General features: G+C 46.2%; 1 protein-coding gene across 3 annotated transcripts in view; it reads left to right on the forward strand.

The window, feature by feature from the left end:
- Nucleotides 1-18,957, forward strand: part of MAP3K3 (mitogen-activated protein kinase kinase kinase 3) — a 52,797-nt gene extending 33,840 nt beyond the window's left edge. For all 3 annotated transcript variants that reach the window (XM_039516745.1, XM_039516744.1, XM_039516746.1), the window contains 7 exons: nucleotides 66-158; nucleotides 2,362-2,553; nucleotides 4,708-4,856; nucleotides 6,681-6,812; nucleotides 8,656-8,785; nucleotides 11,597-11,774; nucleotides 14,091-18,957. In XM_039516745.1, the coding sequence (XP_039372679.1) occupies nucleotides 66-158; nucleotides 2,362-2,553; nucleotides 4,708-4,856; nucleotides 6,681-6,812; nucleotides 8,656-8,785; nucleotides 11,597-11,774; nucleotides 14,091-14,319 (1,103 nt within the window). In that variant the 3' untranslated portion in view covers nucleotides 14,320-18,957. The remainder of the gene's footprint in view (nucleotides 1-65; nucleotides 159-2,361; nucleotides 2,554-4,707; nucleotides 4,857-6,680; nucleotides 6,813-8,655; nucleotides 8,786-11,596; nucleotides 11,775-14,090) is intronic.
- Nucleotides 18,958-21,870: the final 2,913 nt, after the last annotated feature.

Raw genomic sequence — 21,870 nt, forward strand, 5'->3', positions numbered from 1 at the left:
GCCATTAGAACTTGTTTACATTGCATAAGGAGTCTCACTCTCTGCTCCTTCTTACCTGTTACCAGATCGTGAGAATCAAATCTATGACAAAGCAGGGAAAGGAGGGACGTACCCTCGGCGCTACCATGTCTCCATGCAACACAAAGATTACAGTGACGGTGAGTATGTTGCAGCCCTTCACCTCTTGGGTTGAAATTGGAGGGGAAGGAGGCAGCAGCTCCAGAGGTGAGCCAGCACGTTTGGGTGGCTGTGGGAAACTTAACAACTAGGGCACAAATGTAACTTCTCTATTTGGAGAGCCTCACCACACACAGCTTTCTTGTGTACGCAACTGGTGCCATGCATGGTGGTGGTAGCTCAAGATGCATGCTGCCATGTGTGATACCAGGTTTCCCTACTGATGCAGGCTTGCCATCCTTTGCTCCCTCTCTGCCCTCCCTCTCTGAGGGCATCCCTGCTGAACAGTGCCTTCCCTGGGATGATGAATAAGCACCTCGGCCACAGGCTGGAGACCGTAACATAAAGAGGCTTCTTCCTTGGGGGTCCCCTCTGCTATTTTTATCCTGCGTGGCTCTTTGGCACCAGCTATACCTCATCCGGCTCACTTTAAAGAATCTTTAAAGCTTCCTTTTAGTAAGACACTGATGGATTTAAAGAAATAAGTCTGTTAGATGACCTGCTGGCTGCTTGGGTAATTGTAGAGATTAAGTTAGTCTTAGCCTGCGTACCCTAGTTAACTACCCCTTGTGCTAGCAGCAAAGAATCCTGTGGCACCTTATAGACTAACAGACGTTTTGCAGCATGAGCTTTCGTGGGTGAATACCCACTTCTTTGGATGCAAGCAGTGGAAATTTCCAGGGGCAGGTGTGTATATAAGCAAGCAAGAAGCAAGCTAGAGATAACGAGGTTAGATCAATCAGGGAGGATGAGGCCCTGTTCCAGCAGCTGAGGTGTGAAAACCAAGGGAGGAGAAACTGGTTCTGTAATTGGCAAGCCATTCACAGTCTTTGTTTAGTCCTGAGCTGATGATGTTAAATTTGCAGATGAACTGGAGCTCAGCAGTTTCTCTTTGAAGTCTGGTCCTAAAGTTTTTTTGCTGTAGGATGGCTAGCAGATTTTAAGGTGTTGTGTGGCCAGGGAGGTTGAAGTGTTCTCCTACAGGTTTTTGTATATTGCCATTCCTAATGTCTGATTTGTGTCCATTTATCCTTTTCCTTAGAGACTGTCCAGTTTGGCCGATGTACATAGCAGAGGGGCATTGCTGGCATATGATGTCATATATTACATTGGTGGACGTGCAGGTGAATGAACCAGTGATGGTGTGGCTGATCTGGTTAGGTCCTGTGATGGTGTTGCTGGTGTAGATATGTGGGCAGAGTTGGCATCGAGGTTTGTTGCATGGGTTGGTTCCTGAGCTAGAGGTGCTATGGTGCGGTGTGCAGTTGCTGGTGAGAATATGCTTCAGGTTGGCAGGTTGTCTGTGGGCGAGGACTGGCCTGCCACCCAAGGCCTGTGAAAGTGTGGGATCATTGTCCAGGATGGGTTGTAGATCCCTGATGATGCATTGGAGGGGTTTGAGCTGGGGACTGTATGTGATGGCCAGTAGAGTCCTGTTGGTTTCTTTCTTGGGTTTGTCTTGCAGTAGGAGGCTTCTGGGTACACATCTGGCTCTGTTGATCTGTTTCCTTATTTCCTCGTGTGGGTACTGTAGTCTTGAGAATGCTTGGTGGAGATTTTCTAGGTGTTGGTCTCTGTCTGCGGGGTTAGAGCAGATACGGTTGTACCTCAGTGCTTGGCTGTAGACAATGGATCTTGTGGTGTGCCCGGGATGGAAGCTGGAGGCATGAAGGTAGGCATAGCGGTCGGTAGGTTTTCGGTATAGGGTGGTGTTAATGTGACCACCACTTATTTGCACTTATTTACCCCTTGTGCTGTTATGTTTGTAAGCCTGGGGTGTTATCTGGCAAGCCAGTCTCTCAGTCCTCTTACTGCAGCCTGTGTGGCCATTAGCATGCCTCGGAGCTTGCCCACTAAGGCTCCTCAAACTTTGCTTTAATTTAAGAGCAAGTTCCTGTTTGGAGCTTGGTGAGGCTGCAGAGGAGGTATGCCTCAGAATGAGGGCGGTAAAGTGACTCCCCCTCCCGTCTCTCTTGGTTATGATCGAGGGTAAGTTGTCCTGCGCTCAAGTAGCATACTCTGAATGTGCATGTTTCAGTGTGTGACCTGCACGGTGGTGGATTTCACATGTCTGGTTTCCCTTTCCCCCAGGACTCAGGCTCTGGCCATGCTTTCCTGTTTGTGCCTAGGCTATTTGGCAACGCTTAACTTTCTCTTCCTCTTCCCCGTTGTTAATATCTTCAGGCCGGAGGACGTTCCCCCGGATACGGCGGCACCAAGGGAACCTATTCACGCTAGTGCCCTCAAGCCGCTCCTTGAGCACCAATGGGGAGAACTTGGGCCTGGCATTGCAATACCTGGACCCCCGTGGGCGCCTGCGGAGTGCTGACAGTGAGAATGCCCTTACTGTGCAGGAAAGGAACATCCCAACCAAATGTAAGTGTCAGGTGCCAAAGCAGCCAATCTGGGACAATAGGTGCTGAGGGACGGCAGCATGGATGAACCTGGAGCTGGTGTCCATCTGTCCAAGAGCTTCACTAGGACAAACTGCTCCAAAGCCATGCAGCCTCAGGGTTGCATTTGAACATGGCCATCTACTCTGGTTCCTCTGGTAGATGGGTCCTGATGCTTAGAAGCGAATTGTCTCCGAGCTTGGTGCTCCTTCTGCTGGATAGGCTTTAGCTCCCCCCTGTGGTGGGAGAAGCCAGTGAGAGTCCAGCTAGGAAAGCATTTCCAGACTTAGAATATCAGGCTTGTTTTCTGCTTCCCAGTCAGTGTCCTGGTCACACTGTTCAGCAATTCTCATTTTGGTACATTATGATCTGACTGTGTAAGAGAAATTCCAGTAACTGGTGATGCCTGAAATAGCTCTAGTGTCACTAAATAAGAACATGTGGATTTAAAAATACTTTGACAGCAGTCCCTAAAATACCCAGCACCGTGTCCCTCTCCGTGAGCCATACCAGCAGTGGTCTGTTTGCTGCAAGCTCACGCTGAAAGAATTGGCTTTTCTATTAAAAAGCATTGGCAATTCTGCTACAAGGTAAAATCTGAAATCAGCTGAATCCAGCTAATGTCCAGGGTTTTTAAGCAGTTCTTAAAGAGCTGTTTATTTTATTGGTACTGTTTATCTTGTGTAGAATGAGGCTTGCAGACTAAAGTATGTTACTAATTAAGAATTATTTTTGTTTTTGCGATTCCTGGTAGTAAGATGTATTTCCGTGTTAATGAAACCCTGGACTTGTTTGGGAATGTTTCAGTTTGTAAAGAATAAAAATATCCAAGCTATTTCCTCATAAAAATAGGTATGAAAGGACAAAGTGTTAGAATGTGGAGAGCATCAAAGATCTTGTGCAGTAACTTTGAAAGTTAAGCTTGGTGACAAATGTAGGGGGTTAACTGTTTAAAGCAAATTAATTAGATCAAATTCACCTCTTTAAAACATTGACTCCCAATAGCAAAGTCAATTCTTTATGCCTCTTTGCATCCTCAAATTGGCTGCTTGCTGCTTGTTTTTTATAATGAAAAAGCTTTGTTTACAAACTTTTCTTCATAATTAGAGGCAAAGTGGGGGTAAAACACTACTTCCCTGATTTGGTGTTACTCCCGTTTCTCTCTGTGCTGGTGTAAATGACTGCAAAATATATAGTTCAGTGGAAAACTGAGCTCCGTTATTAGAATCTGACACCAGAGTTTCCCTATTTATACAGAACAAAGGTTTTGTCCCCTCAAAACACTCCTCTAGCCAGAATTGTGATAAGACCCCTGGAAATGGAGTCAAAACATCTAATTCTTATTGTCATTTCCAGCAGGAAAGAACTGATCTTGGGGCTTGTCTACACTGGCACTTCACAACGCTGCAACTTTCTCACTCGGGTGTGAAAAAACACCCCCCTGAGTGCAGCAAGTTGCAGCGTTGTAAAGCGTTAGTGTAGACAGTGCACCAGCGCTGGGAGCTGTGCCCCTTGTAGAGTGCTGGGAGAGCTCTCTCCCAGTTTTCTGCCATGACTACACAAGCCATGTTAAAGCACTGCCAGTGTAAACTAGCCCTTAGCAGGACACCCATCTCCTTTTTATTCCCTGCAGGGAGCAACTGTGGCAAGATTAGGGGTTTAATATTCGCCTCCCTCCCCCTGAGGTAATAGCAACTTCTCCTGAGTGGATGCTGAGGGGGAGGAAATACTGCATTCCAAAGCAATAGACCACTTACCTGGCCAGAGATGATGGCTGCATTCCAATGGATTTATCTCAGAGGAACCCCTGATGGTGGAGTGAAGCATCACTAAGTTCAGTGAAACAACTTGGGACATATGCTCCAAGTGGAACTTCACAACGGCATTTCATTATGTTGTGTTCCATGTGTTCATTTTAGCATGAGTGTGATTCAGTGATTAGAGCAGGGGTCTAGGAGTGCATGTTGGAGCCCTGAATTTGTCAGGGTTCTGCCACTGACCCTCCGACCTCGGAAGAGTCACTTCCCAGCTGTAAAATGGATATTGAAATCACTTCGTAATAGGGACTGATGTTTGTACAGAACCTTGTGATCCTCAACTAGCACTGTAACTGGGCAAATTATTATTGTGTTTGCAGCTCCAAGTGCCCCAATAAACTGGCGACGAGGGAAACTTCTGGGACAGGGTGCCTTTGGTCGTGTGTACTTGTGCTACGACGTGGACACTGGCAGAGAGCTTGCAGCTAAACAGGTCCAGTTTGACCCAGACAGTCCTGAAACAAGCAAGGTATTTGAAAGAACTCCTCAAGGCTGCCAAACCTAAGCATGCAGACTGAGATTTTGTAATGTGCCTGTGCCTGTCTCTCTGGAAGCTAACATCTTCCGCCGCCTGTGCTAGGGCTTCAGGCTGCAAGGAGTCATTTAAAAATCACTCTTCTGTTAGCATTGAGAATAGCTTAAGCTTGAAACTGAACTCTATTTCCTTCATCCCCCTACTGGCTTGTTGCCAAGTTCCTTGTGGGTGCTGAGGCTACCATTGGCCTTGTTAGACAAAAGTGCATGAGAAAAACTAACACTGAGACATTGGGGGGGTTGACATACAATTTTGTGCTTGCAAAGCCCCCTTAAGGGTAAAAAATGGTAAATCTCGTGTTGACCCGTTACAGGAAGTTTCTAAGGATTTATTATTCTCTAAACAAACTGAACTTGTATATCTAACTTCTTGGCCAAAAGGAAGCCTGTACATCCAGGCTGAGAACTTGGCTCTTTCCAGTTTTAACTGGCATTCCAGTTGAAATGGGTGCGTGGCCTGCAAGAGTACTGGAGTAACTTGCTGATGCCTGCACGGTGACTGTCGTGTGCATTGCCCTCGGGCCTCCTTGCCAGTTTAACATGCCAGCTTCCCAGCATCTAGTGAGTTCACTGTGAGGCGGGAGAATTGATCCATGAAGCTTTAATGGTTCTAACTGAGCAGTGGGGATTATGATTCCAATTTAAGTGAGGCCCTGACCACAGTGGGCCCTCATTTACACCATATCTCTGCTGTAAATCAGACAATGATGCTGGGCCAAGGGAGAACAGGCTGGAATGTGTTTTGGAGGTGCTGACACCCCAAACCTTGTTTCATTATCTGTGTAGTGGCTAGTTCCTCCCTCTTGAAAAGATGCAGCCTCTCCACAAATAAGAGAGAGGAATCTGGCCTATGGCAGAGGAGACTGTTGCAGGGTGTGAAGGACTGAATCAGTGGGAATGCTTGGGGGGAACCATGCTGCTCTTCTACAAACCAGTTGTGCTCTGATACCTTTAATGGTCAGCCTGTTCATTCGCTGGGAGAATCTGATGTGCTTCCTGTGCAGTCAGGATCTCTGATTCATCTGGAAATTATTGGATAGCCCTTCTGCCATTGTACTATAAAACCCTGTGGCATCTGTGACGAGGATAAAGGAGAGAATCTTCATGTGTGTGTGTGCTTTAGATCCTACAAGATCAGCATCCCTTCCTAAGCTTGAATTTGAGTAAAACTCACTAGCATAAATCTGGGCAGGAAACCAGTGATTGAAATTCTTAGGTTAAGGGCGTCTAAGAAATACCTTGGTATCTAACGGGCTGAGGATACTATACACTCACTCCTAGCACATCTGCAGGGCTTTATATTCAGTTACTGTTTTAAAAAATAAACAAACAACCTCACAACCCTCCAGTCTGGGAGGAAGGGACTATTCCCATGTTACAGCTGGCAAAATAATTTATTTTTTGAATGACTTGACCAAAGCCATGCAGTAAGACATTGGTAGTCAAGACTAGAAGCCAGGAGTTCCTGGTACTCAGCCCACTGGACAGCACTGCCGGTCTGCTAGACCTTATTACATGTGAAGCACCTGCAATCATACATACAAACTCTTTACACAATAAACATTAACCTGGTAGTCACTAGAACATTAGCTTTTTCCAGGGTCTGCCTTAGCTAATGCCATCCAGAGGATAGATTTACACTGAGCCCACAGACACCAGGGGTCAGATTAGTAGCATTGTGGAAGTGTCATGGGCAAGGGTAGTTGAAATGTGGTGGTCCTTAGGCACTGTACCTAACCTGCTCTCTCAACATCTGTAGGAAGTGAGCGCTCTGGAGTGTGAGATCCAGCTGCTAAAGAATCTCCAGCATGACCGCATTGTTCAGTATTATGGCTGCCTCCGGGACCGAGCAGAGAAGACCTTGACCATTTTCATGGAGTATATGCCTGGGGTAAGAGAGCAAACATCCTCTAGAATTGTTGTCCTTGCCTGTTACCCTGACCGGGTCACCCCATGCTTCAAACCTTCTCAACTTGTTCCTCCTTCTGAACATTTTAAGTTCAACCTTGATGGCCTGTCACGCCTCTGCCCCTCCCTACTTCTCTTCATTTTTCTTATGGAAGTATCCCAGTCTCAACCACCCACTTGTCCATTTCTCCCACACCTTCTTCCTATATTCTGTGCATGGAACAGTCTCCCTGAACTCCTCTCTAAAACCACGCTTCTCTCTTCCTTTAAATGTCTCTTCCTACAAAGCCCTCAAGAAATTAGACAATCAATAAACAAACAGTTGGGGCAAACTGAGGATTTATTATACAATAAAAATATGTGATAGTGTATTTTTAAATCTTTCCCTGCCCTCCCACTCTGCATCTGATTGGAAGCTCATCAGGGCAGAGATTGTGTCTTCCTGTGTGTTTGGACAGCACATACCATGTTGTGAGTGCCTCCAGAATACAAATAAGTTCACTGGTTGGAAGACATGCTGGGGCATGGAATGGCCCCTGTAGTTTCAGTGTTGAAACAATAGCTTCTAGCTACTAACGTCAGAAACAGGCACATTATGTGGTGGTTAAAGGAGGCTGTTTTGGAGGATCTGGGACGTTATCAGATCAGAGACTGTCGAAACTTGGGTGGCCCAGTTTTATCTGCCTTGATCTTTATCTGTGAGATAGTGTTTTGAGAAACTGGAGTTCTCAAGTGTTCAAGTCTCTGTACAGGTGGATCCCGTTCTTGGTGAGCATGCACCCCATGCACAGGAGATTGGAATCTCTTAACCAGCATTGGCTGATGGGATCATGCATGTGCTCTGCATGTTCATACTTCCTCTCCCGAGTGACCCCAGCCTCCACTCAGTTCCTTATCACTAAGGCTACAATTTAGTCATGGCATTTTTAGTAAAAAATCATGGACAGGTCACGAGCAATAAACAAAAAATCATGGGCCTGTGACCTGTCCATGACTTTCTACTAAAAATACCCCTGACTAAAACTTGGTGGGGGGGAAGAAGGGGAAGCCACTGCTCGGGGGGGAAGAGAAGGGAGGGGACCAGAGGGCTGCTGGTGGCAGGGGGTCAGTGCCAGAGGTACCAGCTGCTGGGGGCTGCCCAAGGTCCACTGCTGGGGGTGGCCAAGCAGTGGTTGCTCTGCCGACCCCTGGGGCTGCTGCTCGGGTGGTCCCTGGGGCCACTCCAGCAGCGGCTGGTGCGGCTGGCTGCAGAGCCACTCCAGCAGTGGCCGGTGTGACTGTCCCGAAGGCCACCTAAGCAGCTGACCCTGGAGCCATGACTTCTGCGAGCTTTGTGACTGACACAGATCCCTACTTATCACTGCCTGGGGCAGCGAGATGGAATCTGTGTCCTGCTGGAGTCTCTCCTGTTCCATAGTTGTTAGTGTAGTTCCTGTTCTTAGTTGTTGCTTTTTTTTCATATCCTGTTGGCAAAAAAATGTTTTGTTAGCCGGTAGTCCTGCATTGATCTGTGCAATATCCAAGCAGACACCAGATATCGGGTCCCCTTGAAGGGATTAGAGTATTTTTATATTCCATCCTACTCCGGGATAAGTATTTGTGACAGCCGCCAAGGAGAAGTCAAGACAGTCTGATCCCTCTACCCCAGAGGACAAGGAGCTGAAGAGATTAGATCTTTTTGGTAGAAAAAATTATTTTTCAGCTAGTTTGCAGTTCAGAATAGCTAACCATGCTGTGAGCACAAACTCTTGGGTAATGAATGAATTCTGCGAATCCTGTGGCTTGTCATTTCTGAGCGAATCTTTTCCATTTGCTTTTTGGTATAGGGTTCAGTGAAAGACCAGTTGAAGGCCTATGGTGCACTGACGGAAAACGTGACCCGGAAGTACACCCGCCAGATTCTTGAGGGCGTCTCCTACCTTCACAGCAACATGATCGTGCACAGGGACATAAAGGGTGAGAGCATCAGGCCGATCTCGGGCATGTATACACCAACACAGGAATCTGTGAAGATGGGGGCTGAGCGTTTATCTAGGAGACTGCATGTCATGTTTGGGGTTTGTTAAAAACTAAACACACTGACGGCTCAAGCTGGAGGCTTCCAAGAGTGTAACGTCTCCTTTATGATGGCCTTCTCAGGGCCCAGACCGGTCAGCGGTACATGTTTAAGGGCCTTTATCAGTAGCCTATAGAAAGAGGAGAGTTGTATGCACTTGTGTCGGGTTGGGTCACAGAAACCCACTTGGAAATGCCACCTGATGTGCCTACACTACTTCTGAGCCTGTTTTCCCTGCCAGCTTGGGACATCAGTCCCTTGTCTGGTTTGAGGCAGACACACTTGCCTGCCGCAAACGTAGATCCCAGTCTGAACCATGTCCCCCCACAAGCTGCAGGCTTAACTGAAAACAGCTTAAGAAGTGCTCCTGTCTCCTGCACTCAGATACCCAGCTCCCAATGGGGTCCAAACCCCAAATAAATCCGATTTACCCTGTATAAAGCTTATACAGGGTAAACTCGTAAATTGTTCACCCTCTATAACACTGATAGAGAGAGATGCACAGCTGTTTGCCCTCCTCTCCCCCCTGGTATTAATACATACGCTAGGTTAATTAATAATTAAAAAGTGATTTTATTAAATACAAAAAGTAGGATTTAAGTGGTTCCAAGTAACAGAGAGAACAAAGTAAATTACCCAGTAAAATAAAAGACGCATGTCTAAGCATAATACAGTAAGAAGCTGAATACAGATAAAATATTACCCTCAGAAATGTTTCAATAAACTTTTTCACAGGCTGGACGCCTTCCTAGTCTGGGCCTAATCCTTCCCCCTGGTACAGTCCTTGTTTCAGCTCAGGTGGTAGCTGGGGATTCCTCATATCTGCAGCCCCCTTTGTTCTGTTCCACCCCTTTTATATATCTTTTGCACAAGGCAGGAATCCTTTGTCCCTCTCTGGGTTCCCACCCCTCCTTCTAAATAGAAAAGCACCAGGTTAAAGATGGATTCCAGTTCAGGTGACATAGTCACATGTCACTTCATTACCCACTTGCCAGCACGCATGTATACAGGAAGACTTACAAGTAAACAGACCCATTTACAGTCAATTGTCCTAGTTGATGGGAGCCATCTAGATTCTAAACCACCATTAATGGCCCACACTTTGCATAATTACAATAGGACCTCAGAGTTATATTTCATATTTCTATTTTCAGATACAAGAGTGGTACATTTATACAAATAGGATGACCACACTCAGTAAATTATAAACTTTGTAATGATACCTTTCAAGAGACCTTTTGCATGAAGCATATTCCAGTTACATTATATTCACACTCATTAGCATCTTTTCATACAATCATGTAGAGTGCAACGTGTCAGCGCTGTTCTCCACTTGGCAGCTCCTGGAGGAGCTGCCATTTGGGGGTTCTAATAAGGATGGTTTTATGGGGAGCTGTAATCTTTAAAATCCCTCATCTGCAATTGAGCCCTTTCTCCCACATCCCAACAAAGCGAGGTTTTGTTCCTGGCTGATTCCCTCGCTTCCCACCTGCAGTCAATACTTTGCTTCTTTTTTGGTTCCCTCCTAGATTAGCCTGTGCCTAGCCAAACTGCTACCTCCTCATTGGTGGACAGGCAGGATGCCTTAAGAACACCATGTCCAGATCCAGAAACAGCTTCTGACAGCAGGGTTTCCTTCAGGCTGCTGTCCCAACCTTTCTTACCGCCTCCTTGCAAAAATCTTCTCTGGCCTCCTGCACTAATGTCCTGTGTGACCCACAAAATCCTTAAACTGCCAGTTCCTAGTATTATCCTCTTAGGAGCCAGCCAGTCTCCTAAGGGTTAACAATAGTTGTCAGCACAATTTTCTGTTATCCAGTGGAGGGCCGGGGGGAGCATTCTGGTGAAGGTGGAGTATCCTATACAGGCCTGTAGGTCCTCATCACATCATTACCAGGCTGATAAAGATGAGGAAGTCGTTGGTGCTAAAACACCACCTTCCTGCTGGGTCTTGTACATTCACCTTAAAGCTAGTCACATGAGCATTGTGCTCCCTGGCAGATTACTCATTGGTACATCCCCATCCTCAATGCCAGATTTACACACTTGCCTCCAGGGAACTGGATGGACCCCTATAATACCTGCACAGGGCCCTGCAAAACTAAGTACGTAAGGTTTATCAGTCAGCAATAGTGAGGGGCTCCAGATCCCATTGCGAGCCTGAAGGAAGTGAAAAAGGCCCTTCTTAGGCTCTAGCATACATCTATATAGCAAGCCACCATCTGCCAGTTCCCTTTGGCCAGGGTAAACAGGACTTCCAAACAGATAACATGGGCTAACTTGTTCATTGCAGGAGTTCAAAGTCATCTAATTAGTTCCATCTGCTAATCTTTGCTTTCTGGCAAGCAGAATATACACCAAACCTGCCCTCAGACGAGACCCCTCTTAGCAGAGCTAGGTACTGTCTCAGCCATTGACCAGAGGGGCCCTTTATAGGTTGCCAGACCTGTTTGCAGACACTGCAACAATGAGAACACTGACTCAGCACTTCCCCCTTCACTTCCTTGTGTTTTCCCCTAAAGTGGCAGTTGTTGACAAATGGCTTGATTGCAGCCTGGAGAACAAAGATGGTGGCATAGCAGGTCACCAGAGGCTTAACTGGGAAATAGCCTATCATGGACCCAGGCACATCTGGATCAGATGTAAACTCTACAGGTTGCAAATCCGAGAGCAGGATTGTACAACAGTTGCCTGAATTCTTTTTCCTCCAGGAGCCAATATTCTCCGTGACTCTGCTGGGAATGTGAAGCTTGGGGACTTCGGGGCCAGCAAACGGCTGCAGACCATCTGTATGTCTGGAACAGGTATCCGCTCTGTCACCGGCACGCCATACTGGATGAGTCCAGAGGTGATCAGCGGAGAGGGTTATGGAAGGAAAGCGGATGTATGGTGAGGAATTGCTCAGAGTTTTATTTATATTCCACAGAGAGAGTCACAGCTTTTCTTGAGTCCTAGGTGATGTGGTCAGTTAATGAATCAGCCCTGCCTCTGTAGATTTGGATTCAAATTTAGCCGAATCGAAAATGAAAATGAGTTTGACACAATTTGGGCTAGTTGATCACAGCATGAGACCCGGGGCTGCTGCGGACCGTATCGTGCAATTTTATCTTCAAAAATCCATTCGGCAAGGCTGTGGTCCCTCTAACTATTACATTGTCTATCAAGGTGTCTGTGTTCAAGACTCTCTCTTATTGTACTTCCATCCTTCCTATATCCCTTAACTGTGTCACATCTAGGTTAGACAGAAAGCCACTTGGGGTAGCATCCTGTTTTCAGTTTGTCTTCAGCGCCATAAACGTGCACAGCACATTATAGACAAAGGTTAGGATTTTGGTGCGTTGACAGAACTGTGGGGAGGGAATGCCTCAGACTGGGATAGCAGGAGAGCTGTAGGTCAGGACTGAGGTGAATTGGCAGACAGACATATGGAAATTGTATACATACTATGATTAGCACAAGTCAGGAAACAGTACTCTCGCAATAGAGGAATTAACAGCCCCAAATCCCTGAAGTATTAGTTTCTAGAGACAGTGGGCTGGCCAGGGCTATAGTTAGGTTGTGCAGCTTTAATAAGAGTTACCAGTAGAAGCAGTGCTTATGTCTCCTTAATTAAATGAGGACTGCATTATTTTTCAAACAACTACTTAACAGAATTGTAACTAAAAATTTTTCCCAGTATACAGTGGTCTCTCCCAACTAGGAATCTCTGGGAAAGAGTGGAGCACATGTGCATCCCCCCGGGATTGATGCAGTTGTAAATTTCCTTTTGATACTAACAGTGGTCTATTCCCATCAGAGAGGCGCTGCTGTTGGCTGAGCTCCAGGCTTTACAATCCTGATGGTTATTTTGGGGTCAGACTTTTCCAATTCCATGTTAGTCTCTGAGTAGATGTGTATGGAGGAGAGACAGAAACGTAACCGATCCTGCCACCTGGCGCTCAGCCACTGCTGCAGGCCTCTCCAGTTTTTTTTCTTAAATAGCAAAATATGTGAGTTATTTGTTATTGCTGGAAAAACTTGACATGAAAAACATTCCTGTTGTTTGCTGAATATCTTAAAGAAACTGGATCTGCTTAAACTGTATAAATCAGTTTAAACAGTAAAATATCCTTGCTTGATCTTGAGCAAACCCCAGCACATCAGCGCACATGGTTTGCATTTTCTGTACTCTCTTACTAAGTCTTAGACTGTGGGGAAACCAGTGTTAACTTTTTTTGTTGGGTTTAAACCTTGTTAAGAAACTGGTTCTTGTGTCTGCGTCAGATTTAATTCCTTTCCTCCCCGGCTTTGGTGATTGATGGGAATCTGCCTTTGAAACATCTTATTCTTTGTGGCGTAGATCAGAAGAGTTTTGTTTTAAAGATGAATGGGGATTTTTTCCCTATTTAATAGCAAGCAGGAAGTGTGATCTGGAAGCCAGGAACTGCTCAGCTTTGTCAGTGATTCCCTCTTGGCCTTGAGCAGGTCACTTAATTCTTCTTGAGCAAAATTCACTGCCACCATACACAAGCACATTTCCATTCGAGTCACCGGAGCTACACATGCTTCAAATCACTGCTGAATTTGGCTCTCTGTAAAATGGGGGATAATACGAGCTTTCCTTCCACACAAGGATAACAAAGCTCTTAGTGTCTTTCTACTCTGAAATTTGATTTTGTCAAAATGGCCTGGTGGGATTACACATCTCTGATTTACTCAATTTACAGGTACAAGGAGATCTTTTCTATCTTGCAGCTCTGCAAACCTCCCCATGGGATCTGAGAGTTCAGCTGGGTGCTATCCTACTTCTGCACCAGCACCTGTGATACGAGTTCAGAAGGTCAAATGATGCTGTTAGTGGCATCTGTGTGGACCTGTTGCCTTCAGTGGGTAGCACAGGTGTTAACTGAGGACAGAGTTTGAGGACATAGGGCTGCACAGTTGTAACTTTAAAAATTGTTGATGCTGTGTGAGCCACAATGGAACCCAGCGCCCTCTCCCAGAGCTGCCGACTCTCAGCACACTAGTAAAAAGTAGTGACGTCAGTTCTCAGCAGATCTGGCTTGGAATCCATGCAGGGAATAGATCTGAGTATGAGGCCATTTTTATAGTCCCTTTTCAGGGCAGAGCTGTACCTGACCACCTGCTGCTAGGAATTCCTCCATAAATGCTAAGCATTATTGTATGAATCTCTGTCTCATATTTTTTTCCTGTCTGCTTCTCCAGGAGTCTCGGCTGCACTGTCGTTGAGATGCTGACCGAGAAACCACCCTGGGCAGAATATGAAGCCATGGCAGCCATTTTCAAAATTGCCACCCAGCCAACCAACCCCCAGCTCCCTTCTCACATATCGGAACATTGCCGGGACTTTCTTAAGCGAATCTTTGTGGAAGCCCGGCAGAGACCTTCAGCCGAAGAGCTGCTCAGACATCACTTTGCACAGCTCCTGTACTGAATTACCTCCCATGCCAGCAGTTCACTCTGGGCTTTCAGTGCCCCGTATGGTGAAACCATGCAAATGACCGTTGTGGAGCTGCGTCTTCAAAATGCTGTCTCAGCTGTCCTAGTCCTCTGGGCAAGTGATGCTGAGGAACCTGGGGTCTGGCCCTGGTATGTTTTGCTGGATTGATGCTCATTCTACCAATGGCTGTGCAACACAGAGCTGCATTTTGTCCTTGTTATCTTGTGAGGTGCATGTCTTCTGCAGGCACAAGCAGAGGGATCTAGGAAGCTTCTTGTTGAATGTACGTAGGCAACAGAAATCTGGACCGAAATGGGAACTGGAGGAGCTATGTTCAGAGTAGAAACATAGGGCAGCCACCCAAACCAGCTCTCCACAGGGGGCTTTACGGTGTGGATCGCTCTGTTTTCCAGACTGCTAGGTCTTTCCAGACTTCTACAGTACAAGAATCCAGCAAAGCCATGTGTCATTGAGCACGCGCTCTATATATAATTATATATTTTTCTTCTTAAGTATTCAGCATCTGAAGGTGTTCAGAAAATATTGATTCAGAAAATATGTGAATAGTATTATTTTATAATGAAACCTGGGGTTCGGGGTGGGAGAGGGAGTTGTTTTGCTATCCAAATGTCAGGATAATTAGAAAGGAGGTTCCAGCAGAACACATGCTTTATAGGGCTATGGTAAAGGGCTCTCCCAGCGAGGTTAGGGAGTCCATACTTGACTTTCAAGGCCAAAGTTATCCTAGTGTCAGGACAGGATGTCCTCACTGTACCTCCCTAAGACTTCTTCTTCCAAACAAACCTCTTCTGGAAGGGAGAGTTCGCAGGACGGCTTTCCGCTGCACCTGTCTTATCAAGTGATAAACTATTTATACCAATCCCTTAAACCAAAGATGATTTCAATGCTGCCAGAGAACTTACTTCAGGGAAAGGTTAAATACTTGCATTAGGCCAGACTGGCAAAGCTAGATGAAGAAAATGGGTTGCCCTTCCGTGCATAGGGAGGAGTTTGCTGGACACTAGTTCACTGGGCGTTCTAGGCTGAAACCAAAGGTGATCTTCCCCTGCATGTTTCAGTATATGTGGAAATATTCGTTTCAGGTTTCTATGATCTTTTTTAAAACAAAAAAAACCGGTTAGAGAAGCTTTTGTTACTGAGACGTGTCAGTCAGTGAGGTAAAGGTAAAGAGCATTTGTTATGCCTGTCTGAAATCGACTGGAGAAATGGGATTGGTCCCCGAGAGAGAGGCATAACATACACAGACCAGTTTGCTCTATTGCAGTGATTCTCAAACTGTGGGTCGGACCCCAAAGTGGGTCATGACCCTGTTTTAATGGGGTCACTAGGGGTGGCTTCCTACTTGCTGGGGCCTGGGCCCAAGCCAGAGTCCTGGGCAGCATGGCTCAGGCTTCAGCTTCAGCCCTGGGTGGTGGGGCTCAGGTTACAGGGCCCCCGCCCAGGGCTGAAGTCCTTGGGCTTCAGCTCCCCTACCTGCCCCCACCCTGCCCAGGGCGTCAGGGCTTGGCTGGGCTCAAGCTTCAGCTCCTCCCCCTCCTGGGGTCGTGTAGTAACTTTTGTTGTCAGAAGGGGCTCGCGGTGCAATGAAGTTTAGAACCCCTGCTGAATTGTATCTTGCCATGGATTGTACCAAGCTTCTGATCTCTCTGCCACTGGTGACTTGCTAGTCTCAAATGCTGCATTTTGGTTGGTACACTAGTCCTGGTCTTAGTGACCCAGAGGTCTGAAGGTAATAAGACCTCATTTAAAGGCACACTTGTGGCAGATTAAGTCATGTTTTTATTAAACCGTCTCCTCATCTAGGAGTAAATAACACCTCGGGTTAATAAAACTGAAAAGATGTCATCTAAAATGGCTTTCCTGGACCCAACTGAGACATGTTTAAGCAATGAAAGCAGGCTAGTGATTGTAATCACTTTCAGGCTCTCAGCCACTAACACAAGGATGCAGTGTTTGGGTTGCAAGCATCTTTCCAGAAATTATTTAATTCCTATGGAAACACATCTGTTGATCTTTACAAAACCCTGGATTTTGAGCCAAAGTTTTCCAGCCGGTGTCCCTTTTATAAACATACAGCCTCACTCTTAGCTGCCCTATGCATTGTCCTCACTTGCACCTGTGTAAAGTGAGGGTATTACACTACCACTCTGCTTTGGGATCATTTTACACACATGCTTTGCACTGGTGCAAATGACCACATAAGGTGCAGGGCAATGGGAAATTGGACTTGTTCTCAATAGAAGTAGGACTGAGTAGTCCTTCCATTGAGCCAATGGCAGCGTTATTCAAGCCTGTGGTTTTATCACTCGCAGCCAGCTCTTACCTTTTGAAATGTACCAAAGATCAGAGCCTTTTCCTGCTACAGAATTTAACTTGCAGGTGTAGAGCAGCCATGAAGACCAATGCAGCATTCCTGGCTGCTTTGGCCTCTCTTTTTTCCCAGCTTGTCCTCACAGAACTGACCAAGGCCGGCTTCTGTGGTCTTTGCTCATTACCCAGCACATCACTGTTTGGGAGAATAGAATAGGGGGCTGAGGAAATGGTGCAACTTGTTTAATGTTTCAAAGCAACTAAATCCTCAGGATCTGTTGTGGCTTTTACCTCATACATATCCCTGGAACGCTGTTCTGGAGAAGAGCAAATAGCATCCTGGACTGACGTGCCAAGTCCTTTACCCTGCCAGAGCTTCTGATCCTATCCAGAGCTCTGGAACTCCCCACCTATGCTGAAATGTGCCTACTCTGCGTATACACTTGTATTCCAGTTTTTATTAATGGAAGAGTAAATTGCAATTGTACAGTGACAGAAGACGTCTGTCTTTGAGAACACGGTAAGCCAGCTCGGACTTCTTGTATTCCAGTACCTGACCCAATGCCGCCCATTCGGCACAAGTACAAGCCAAAGCATTACTTGTATGTTTGGAGAAGCACTTTTATGAATGTAGTTTATATCGCTCTTTTTTAGCTCTTTTTACGTCATGTAAACATTGATGCCTCATACTTTTATTTATATCGTAAAAGATCATATTTGGTGATTTTTATATATATCGACTCGACTGTTACGGGGGGAAATAAATTTGACACCTTTATGAATTTAAAAAGGAGAAGAAGAAAAAAAAAAGCAGCTGGTTTTGCAGAGAATTTGCTGATGGTTTATAACGAGTAGTGCCAACCCAAAATGCCGCCTTTGGTTCCTCACCGGGCCTGTCAGGCACTCACCCCCATTCATGCAAACTGAAAATCTTCAATCTGTCCCAAGTGGAGCAACCTTGAGGACTGACTTTCATTTACGCTAAACCCTGTCAGCATAAAGGGGCCTTAGAATGGGCATGAATTGCATTTTGTATCCACTCTTTTAAGGCCTCTTGGCATTGCCAGAGTTGTGTAAATGACAACAGAGCCCACTGGAGGGGTTTGTCTGCCTAAAACTAAGCAGTTGTGACTCTTGCAAATCTCATTTTACATCTTCAGCTGCTCCTCCCGGGAAGGGAGGGAGACTCAGTGCTTGTTATGAGCTCTAGGATCCTCAAGTGAAAGGTCCTGCAGTAATGAAGAGAATTAGAATCTCTGAAGGATAACCCTGTAGCAAACCATTGCTCCTGGGACAGTTAAGACCTCAAATCATTAAGGTGAAATAGCTGCAAAATCCCCATTAGAAAGGAGATTGCTGAATGCCTCACCTGCACGTTCCATGTAATCAGCTTAGCATTGGAACAAACCAAGCGTGGATGGGATTTAATTCCCATTGAGCTTGTGAGGAAACAAAACATTGGCATTTTGGTCTTGGTGTGACGATTCTGTGCATTCCAGGTTATCCACTTGCTCTCCAGTAGCTCTGATTTCTCTCCCAGTCACTGTAAATTGCAGCAATTTGGCTTCTGTGCATGGAAAAAAAAAAAAATTCCAAAGGGATTCAGTGAAGCTGTAGCTCACAAAAGCAGTTCCCTTTATTTTGCTGTTAATAAGCAAAACAAACTGATCCATAGGGGAGTTGGTGTCTACGTTGGTGACGCACATTATTTCTGAGGTGCCAGCAGGTCCTGTAGAACTTGTGGATGCCTCAGGAAATGTGTATCCCCACTGTAGAACTGTTGCCTGGTATGCAAGGGCCAGCTGTCCAGCACCGTACAGCAGGTAGGACAAGTGCCCAGTGATTGGTGCTTAGTCACTGTGGCTGCTGGGGGGATTAAGTGTCTGAATGTGAACTGAAACCTGTGTCCAGCACCCAGGCACTGTCCCTGAAATTGGGAATTAACTGATTTTTTTTCAGAGGCCTAAGGGAGCTGAATGCCCCGTGGGATTTGGGCACCAACTCCCAGAGGCTCCTGTGACTATCCCAGGCAACATTAGGAGCTGATCACCCTGAATTGGGTTTGAATTTCCCAGCTGGGAGGGAGACGTGCCTGGGAAGCAGTTTAGAGGATTCTGGAGTCCGTAACCACATGTTTGACGCGACCTATGGGTAGCAGGAAGATATTACTGTCTTAACCTGGATTGTGCAGAAGACCTTGAATCAGTAGTTTATCTGATTATGTATACCGACCGGGGGCTTGCAGTGCAAAGCCAGGCCAATGTATCGTTTATTTACAATAAAATTATCATTTATATGAAAGCTGGCTTCTCAGGTGGCGTAAATGCTCGTGTGCCTTTCTTACAGACGGAAGAGAGAAGGTCCAACTTCTGCTGATGGAAGTGGCAAGTTGTCGAGCTTCATAGAGCGCTTCGAAGCTCAGCTTGTCCTTTCCACCAATAGAAGTTGTCCCAATAAAAGGCATTGCCTCATCCACCTTGTCTCTCTCGTATTTTAGGCCCAACGTGGTTACAACAACACTACAAACTCCTCCATTGCCAGTGGTTTCTCGGGTAACTGGGCTGACCTACTTTCATCCACAAGACCGAGCTTGGTCTGAGGAAGAAGTTTTTTGCCCCAGTGACTCTCCTGGGGGATAGAGGGGGAGAGATCCTAACTGTGAAGCATTGAACGAGGATCCAGTCCTGGGGCCAGGTTGGTATGTCCCCTCTGGCCAAGTCCCCTGCCACCAGACAGGGTGGGAAGCATCTACCCTTCCTGTCTTGTTTCTGCAACTCCAAGGGAGGGGACAGAATGGGACAGGAGAGTCTGCACCTCTCTAAGTACTTTTGTGGCCCCCCTCACGCTGGTAGCTGAGTGCCATCCGAGTATCGAAAATAGAAATGCCATTCTCTTCCGCTCCAGCTTGCAGGAGAACAGCTCGGTTAGTTTATCAGGCATCTGTCTCTGCATTTAGCTCTGAAAGGGGGTGATCCCCATGCTCCCATCCCCTGTGGCAGGGAGTTCCGTAGGCTAGGCCTGGCTCCTGTGAGAGCTGTCTCCTGCACTATTTAATAGTGGTATGGCTGTGGGAGGCGGTCATAGTCGGGAAGGGAGAGAAGGTCTCTTAGAGCTTAGGTCAATCCCATGGAGGGCTCTGAATGTCGGAACAGACACTGAGCTGGACTCTGATCCATGATGAGACCATGCGGAGACCTGGGGTGATGTGCTTATGGCACCCTGTGGTGTTTAATTGGCTGCTGAGTTCGGTCCCAGCTGGAGCCCATGGAGCTTCTAGGGCAGTTCCCACCTACAGTCGGATGCTGCCAGCTGTGCGCATGACCTAAATAGCCACAACCAATGGCAATCTCCAGAGCTGCTTTCCCTTGAAGATTGCTAGTTGGTCCTTCCAGGAAACAAACTGAGAGTCAGAGAAATCAGCTCGTTGTACCTGGGGCAAATAGCCAGACTAGAGAGCACATACAACAGGGCTTTGGGCTCGAAAGGGAGGAGGAATCCATCGGTCTCATTGGAGCTTGCTAGCAATTGGAGCGAGACTTTCAAAGCTGCCTACGGGATTTAGATGCCAACTCCCACTGCCATCAATGTGTCTAAATGTCTTCAGGTCTGACTTTCATTTACTGTACCGCAGGAGAGAGCAGAACCCTTAATCCCCTGGGAAACTCATGGCTCAAATTGTCACTGGCTTTTTCTGGTGCCTTTTCAATGTTTTCTTCGTGTTCTGCTCTGGTGCCAGGACCTGAGTCCCCCTGGCTTCCCTGAACAGGACCCAAATGCCTCCAGGATTGCTTTTCTGCCAGCTGGGAGTAGCTATTTACCATTACATTCAAATATTTAAAAGTTGGTTATTGTAAAGTGTGGTGGGACCTGAGTAAAGGGGGGTTAATGATCTGATGCAATATCAACCCCAAGGGTGAAATGACTGAGTTTAAAAAAAACAAAAAAAACACAACCATGCAGTCCCAAAGCCTTTGAGAACCAGACACCAGGGGCTGTCCCAGGCCAGAGCTCTCATGCAGGGCTAGAAATCACCCCACATCACCTAACTGTCGTGTCTCATTGCAGGGGGTCTGTCTCCAGTGTGGCCAAATAACATCTTTGTACCACTCCACCAATACTGTTCTGGGGCTAACTTGGATCCTTAAATTCATGGTCTTGCAGAATGAAGAACCTGGCATCTCTAGGGATGTCACTAAAATCAGACACCCTCTTCTTTCCTCTCACCTTGTTTTAGGACAATAGACACTTTCTGTCTCTCATGACACTGGTAGCTTCATTCTACTTGGTGTCCAGTAAACATTACTGGTAGCTTTTGGGGGTACAGTATTAATGCACACTTCACAACTACAGTTCCTGAGTCATCTGATTCTTCTGCCAACGTGTAGGTGGCCTTATCATTGTGCTATTTCTTAAATATTTGCCTCTTTCCTGCTACCATGTGTGGAAGTGGAGATAGAGCAGAAAATAACTGACGGGGGGGGGAGATGACCATGAAAGTGACTAGACATCGTGCTGATCGATTCATACATGAAATAACTTCTCTGCCTTTTGTTTCTTGTAATGGGTAAGTATTATGAGTAACCATGATACAACTATGCAAGTGAGGTGACTTTAAAGATTTATAATATTTGCCTTAATCGCAGAGTGATTGAATGCTGCATTTAAAGGGAAAGTCACCTTAAAATGCTACATTATACACACCCTAATGATTGTTTCTAGTGGGACTAGAACTCCTGAATTGGGAAGGCTTGTTTTCTGGCTTTAATATTGTTTGTGTGTATATATGCAGGCCCACTGACAGCAATTCCAGGCCCCATTAGACAATAAGGGGCCCCCCAGAAAGGGATGGCTGAGGCTGCCGACGCTACTTTTTATCCTATTGAGAACATATTAGAAGAACCCAGTATATGTAAATTGTGGCTTTGCTTGATGTAGTTACAGCACCAGTATTAAACAAATTGTGAGCCTAAATCGAAGATGTAGAATTTGTTGTTTTGAATGAGATATTTAAATTAAATAAATACATTCTGGAATGAAATTGGAGAGAGCCCAGCGGAGGACAATGAAAATGATTAGGAGGCTGGAGCACATGACTTACGAGGAGAGGCTTATTTAGTCTGCAGAAGAGATGAGCGGGGGTGGGGGATCTGACAGCAGCCTTCAACTACCTGGTATGAAATTAATTCTTTATAGGACATGAAGGATCGCATACAG

The sequence above is a fragment of the Mauremys reevesii genome, linkage group 27 (assembly GCF_016161935.1).
Source record: "Mauremys reevesii isolate NIE-2019 linkage group 27, ASM1616193v1, whole genome shotgun sequence".
NCBI classification, from domain to species: Eukaryota; Metazoa; Chordata; order Testudines; family Geoemydidae; genus Mauremys; species Mauremys reevesii.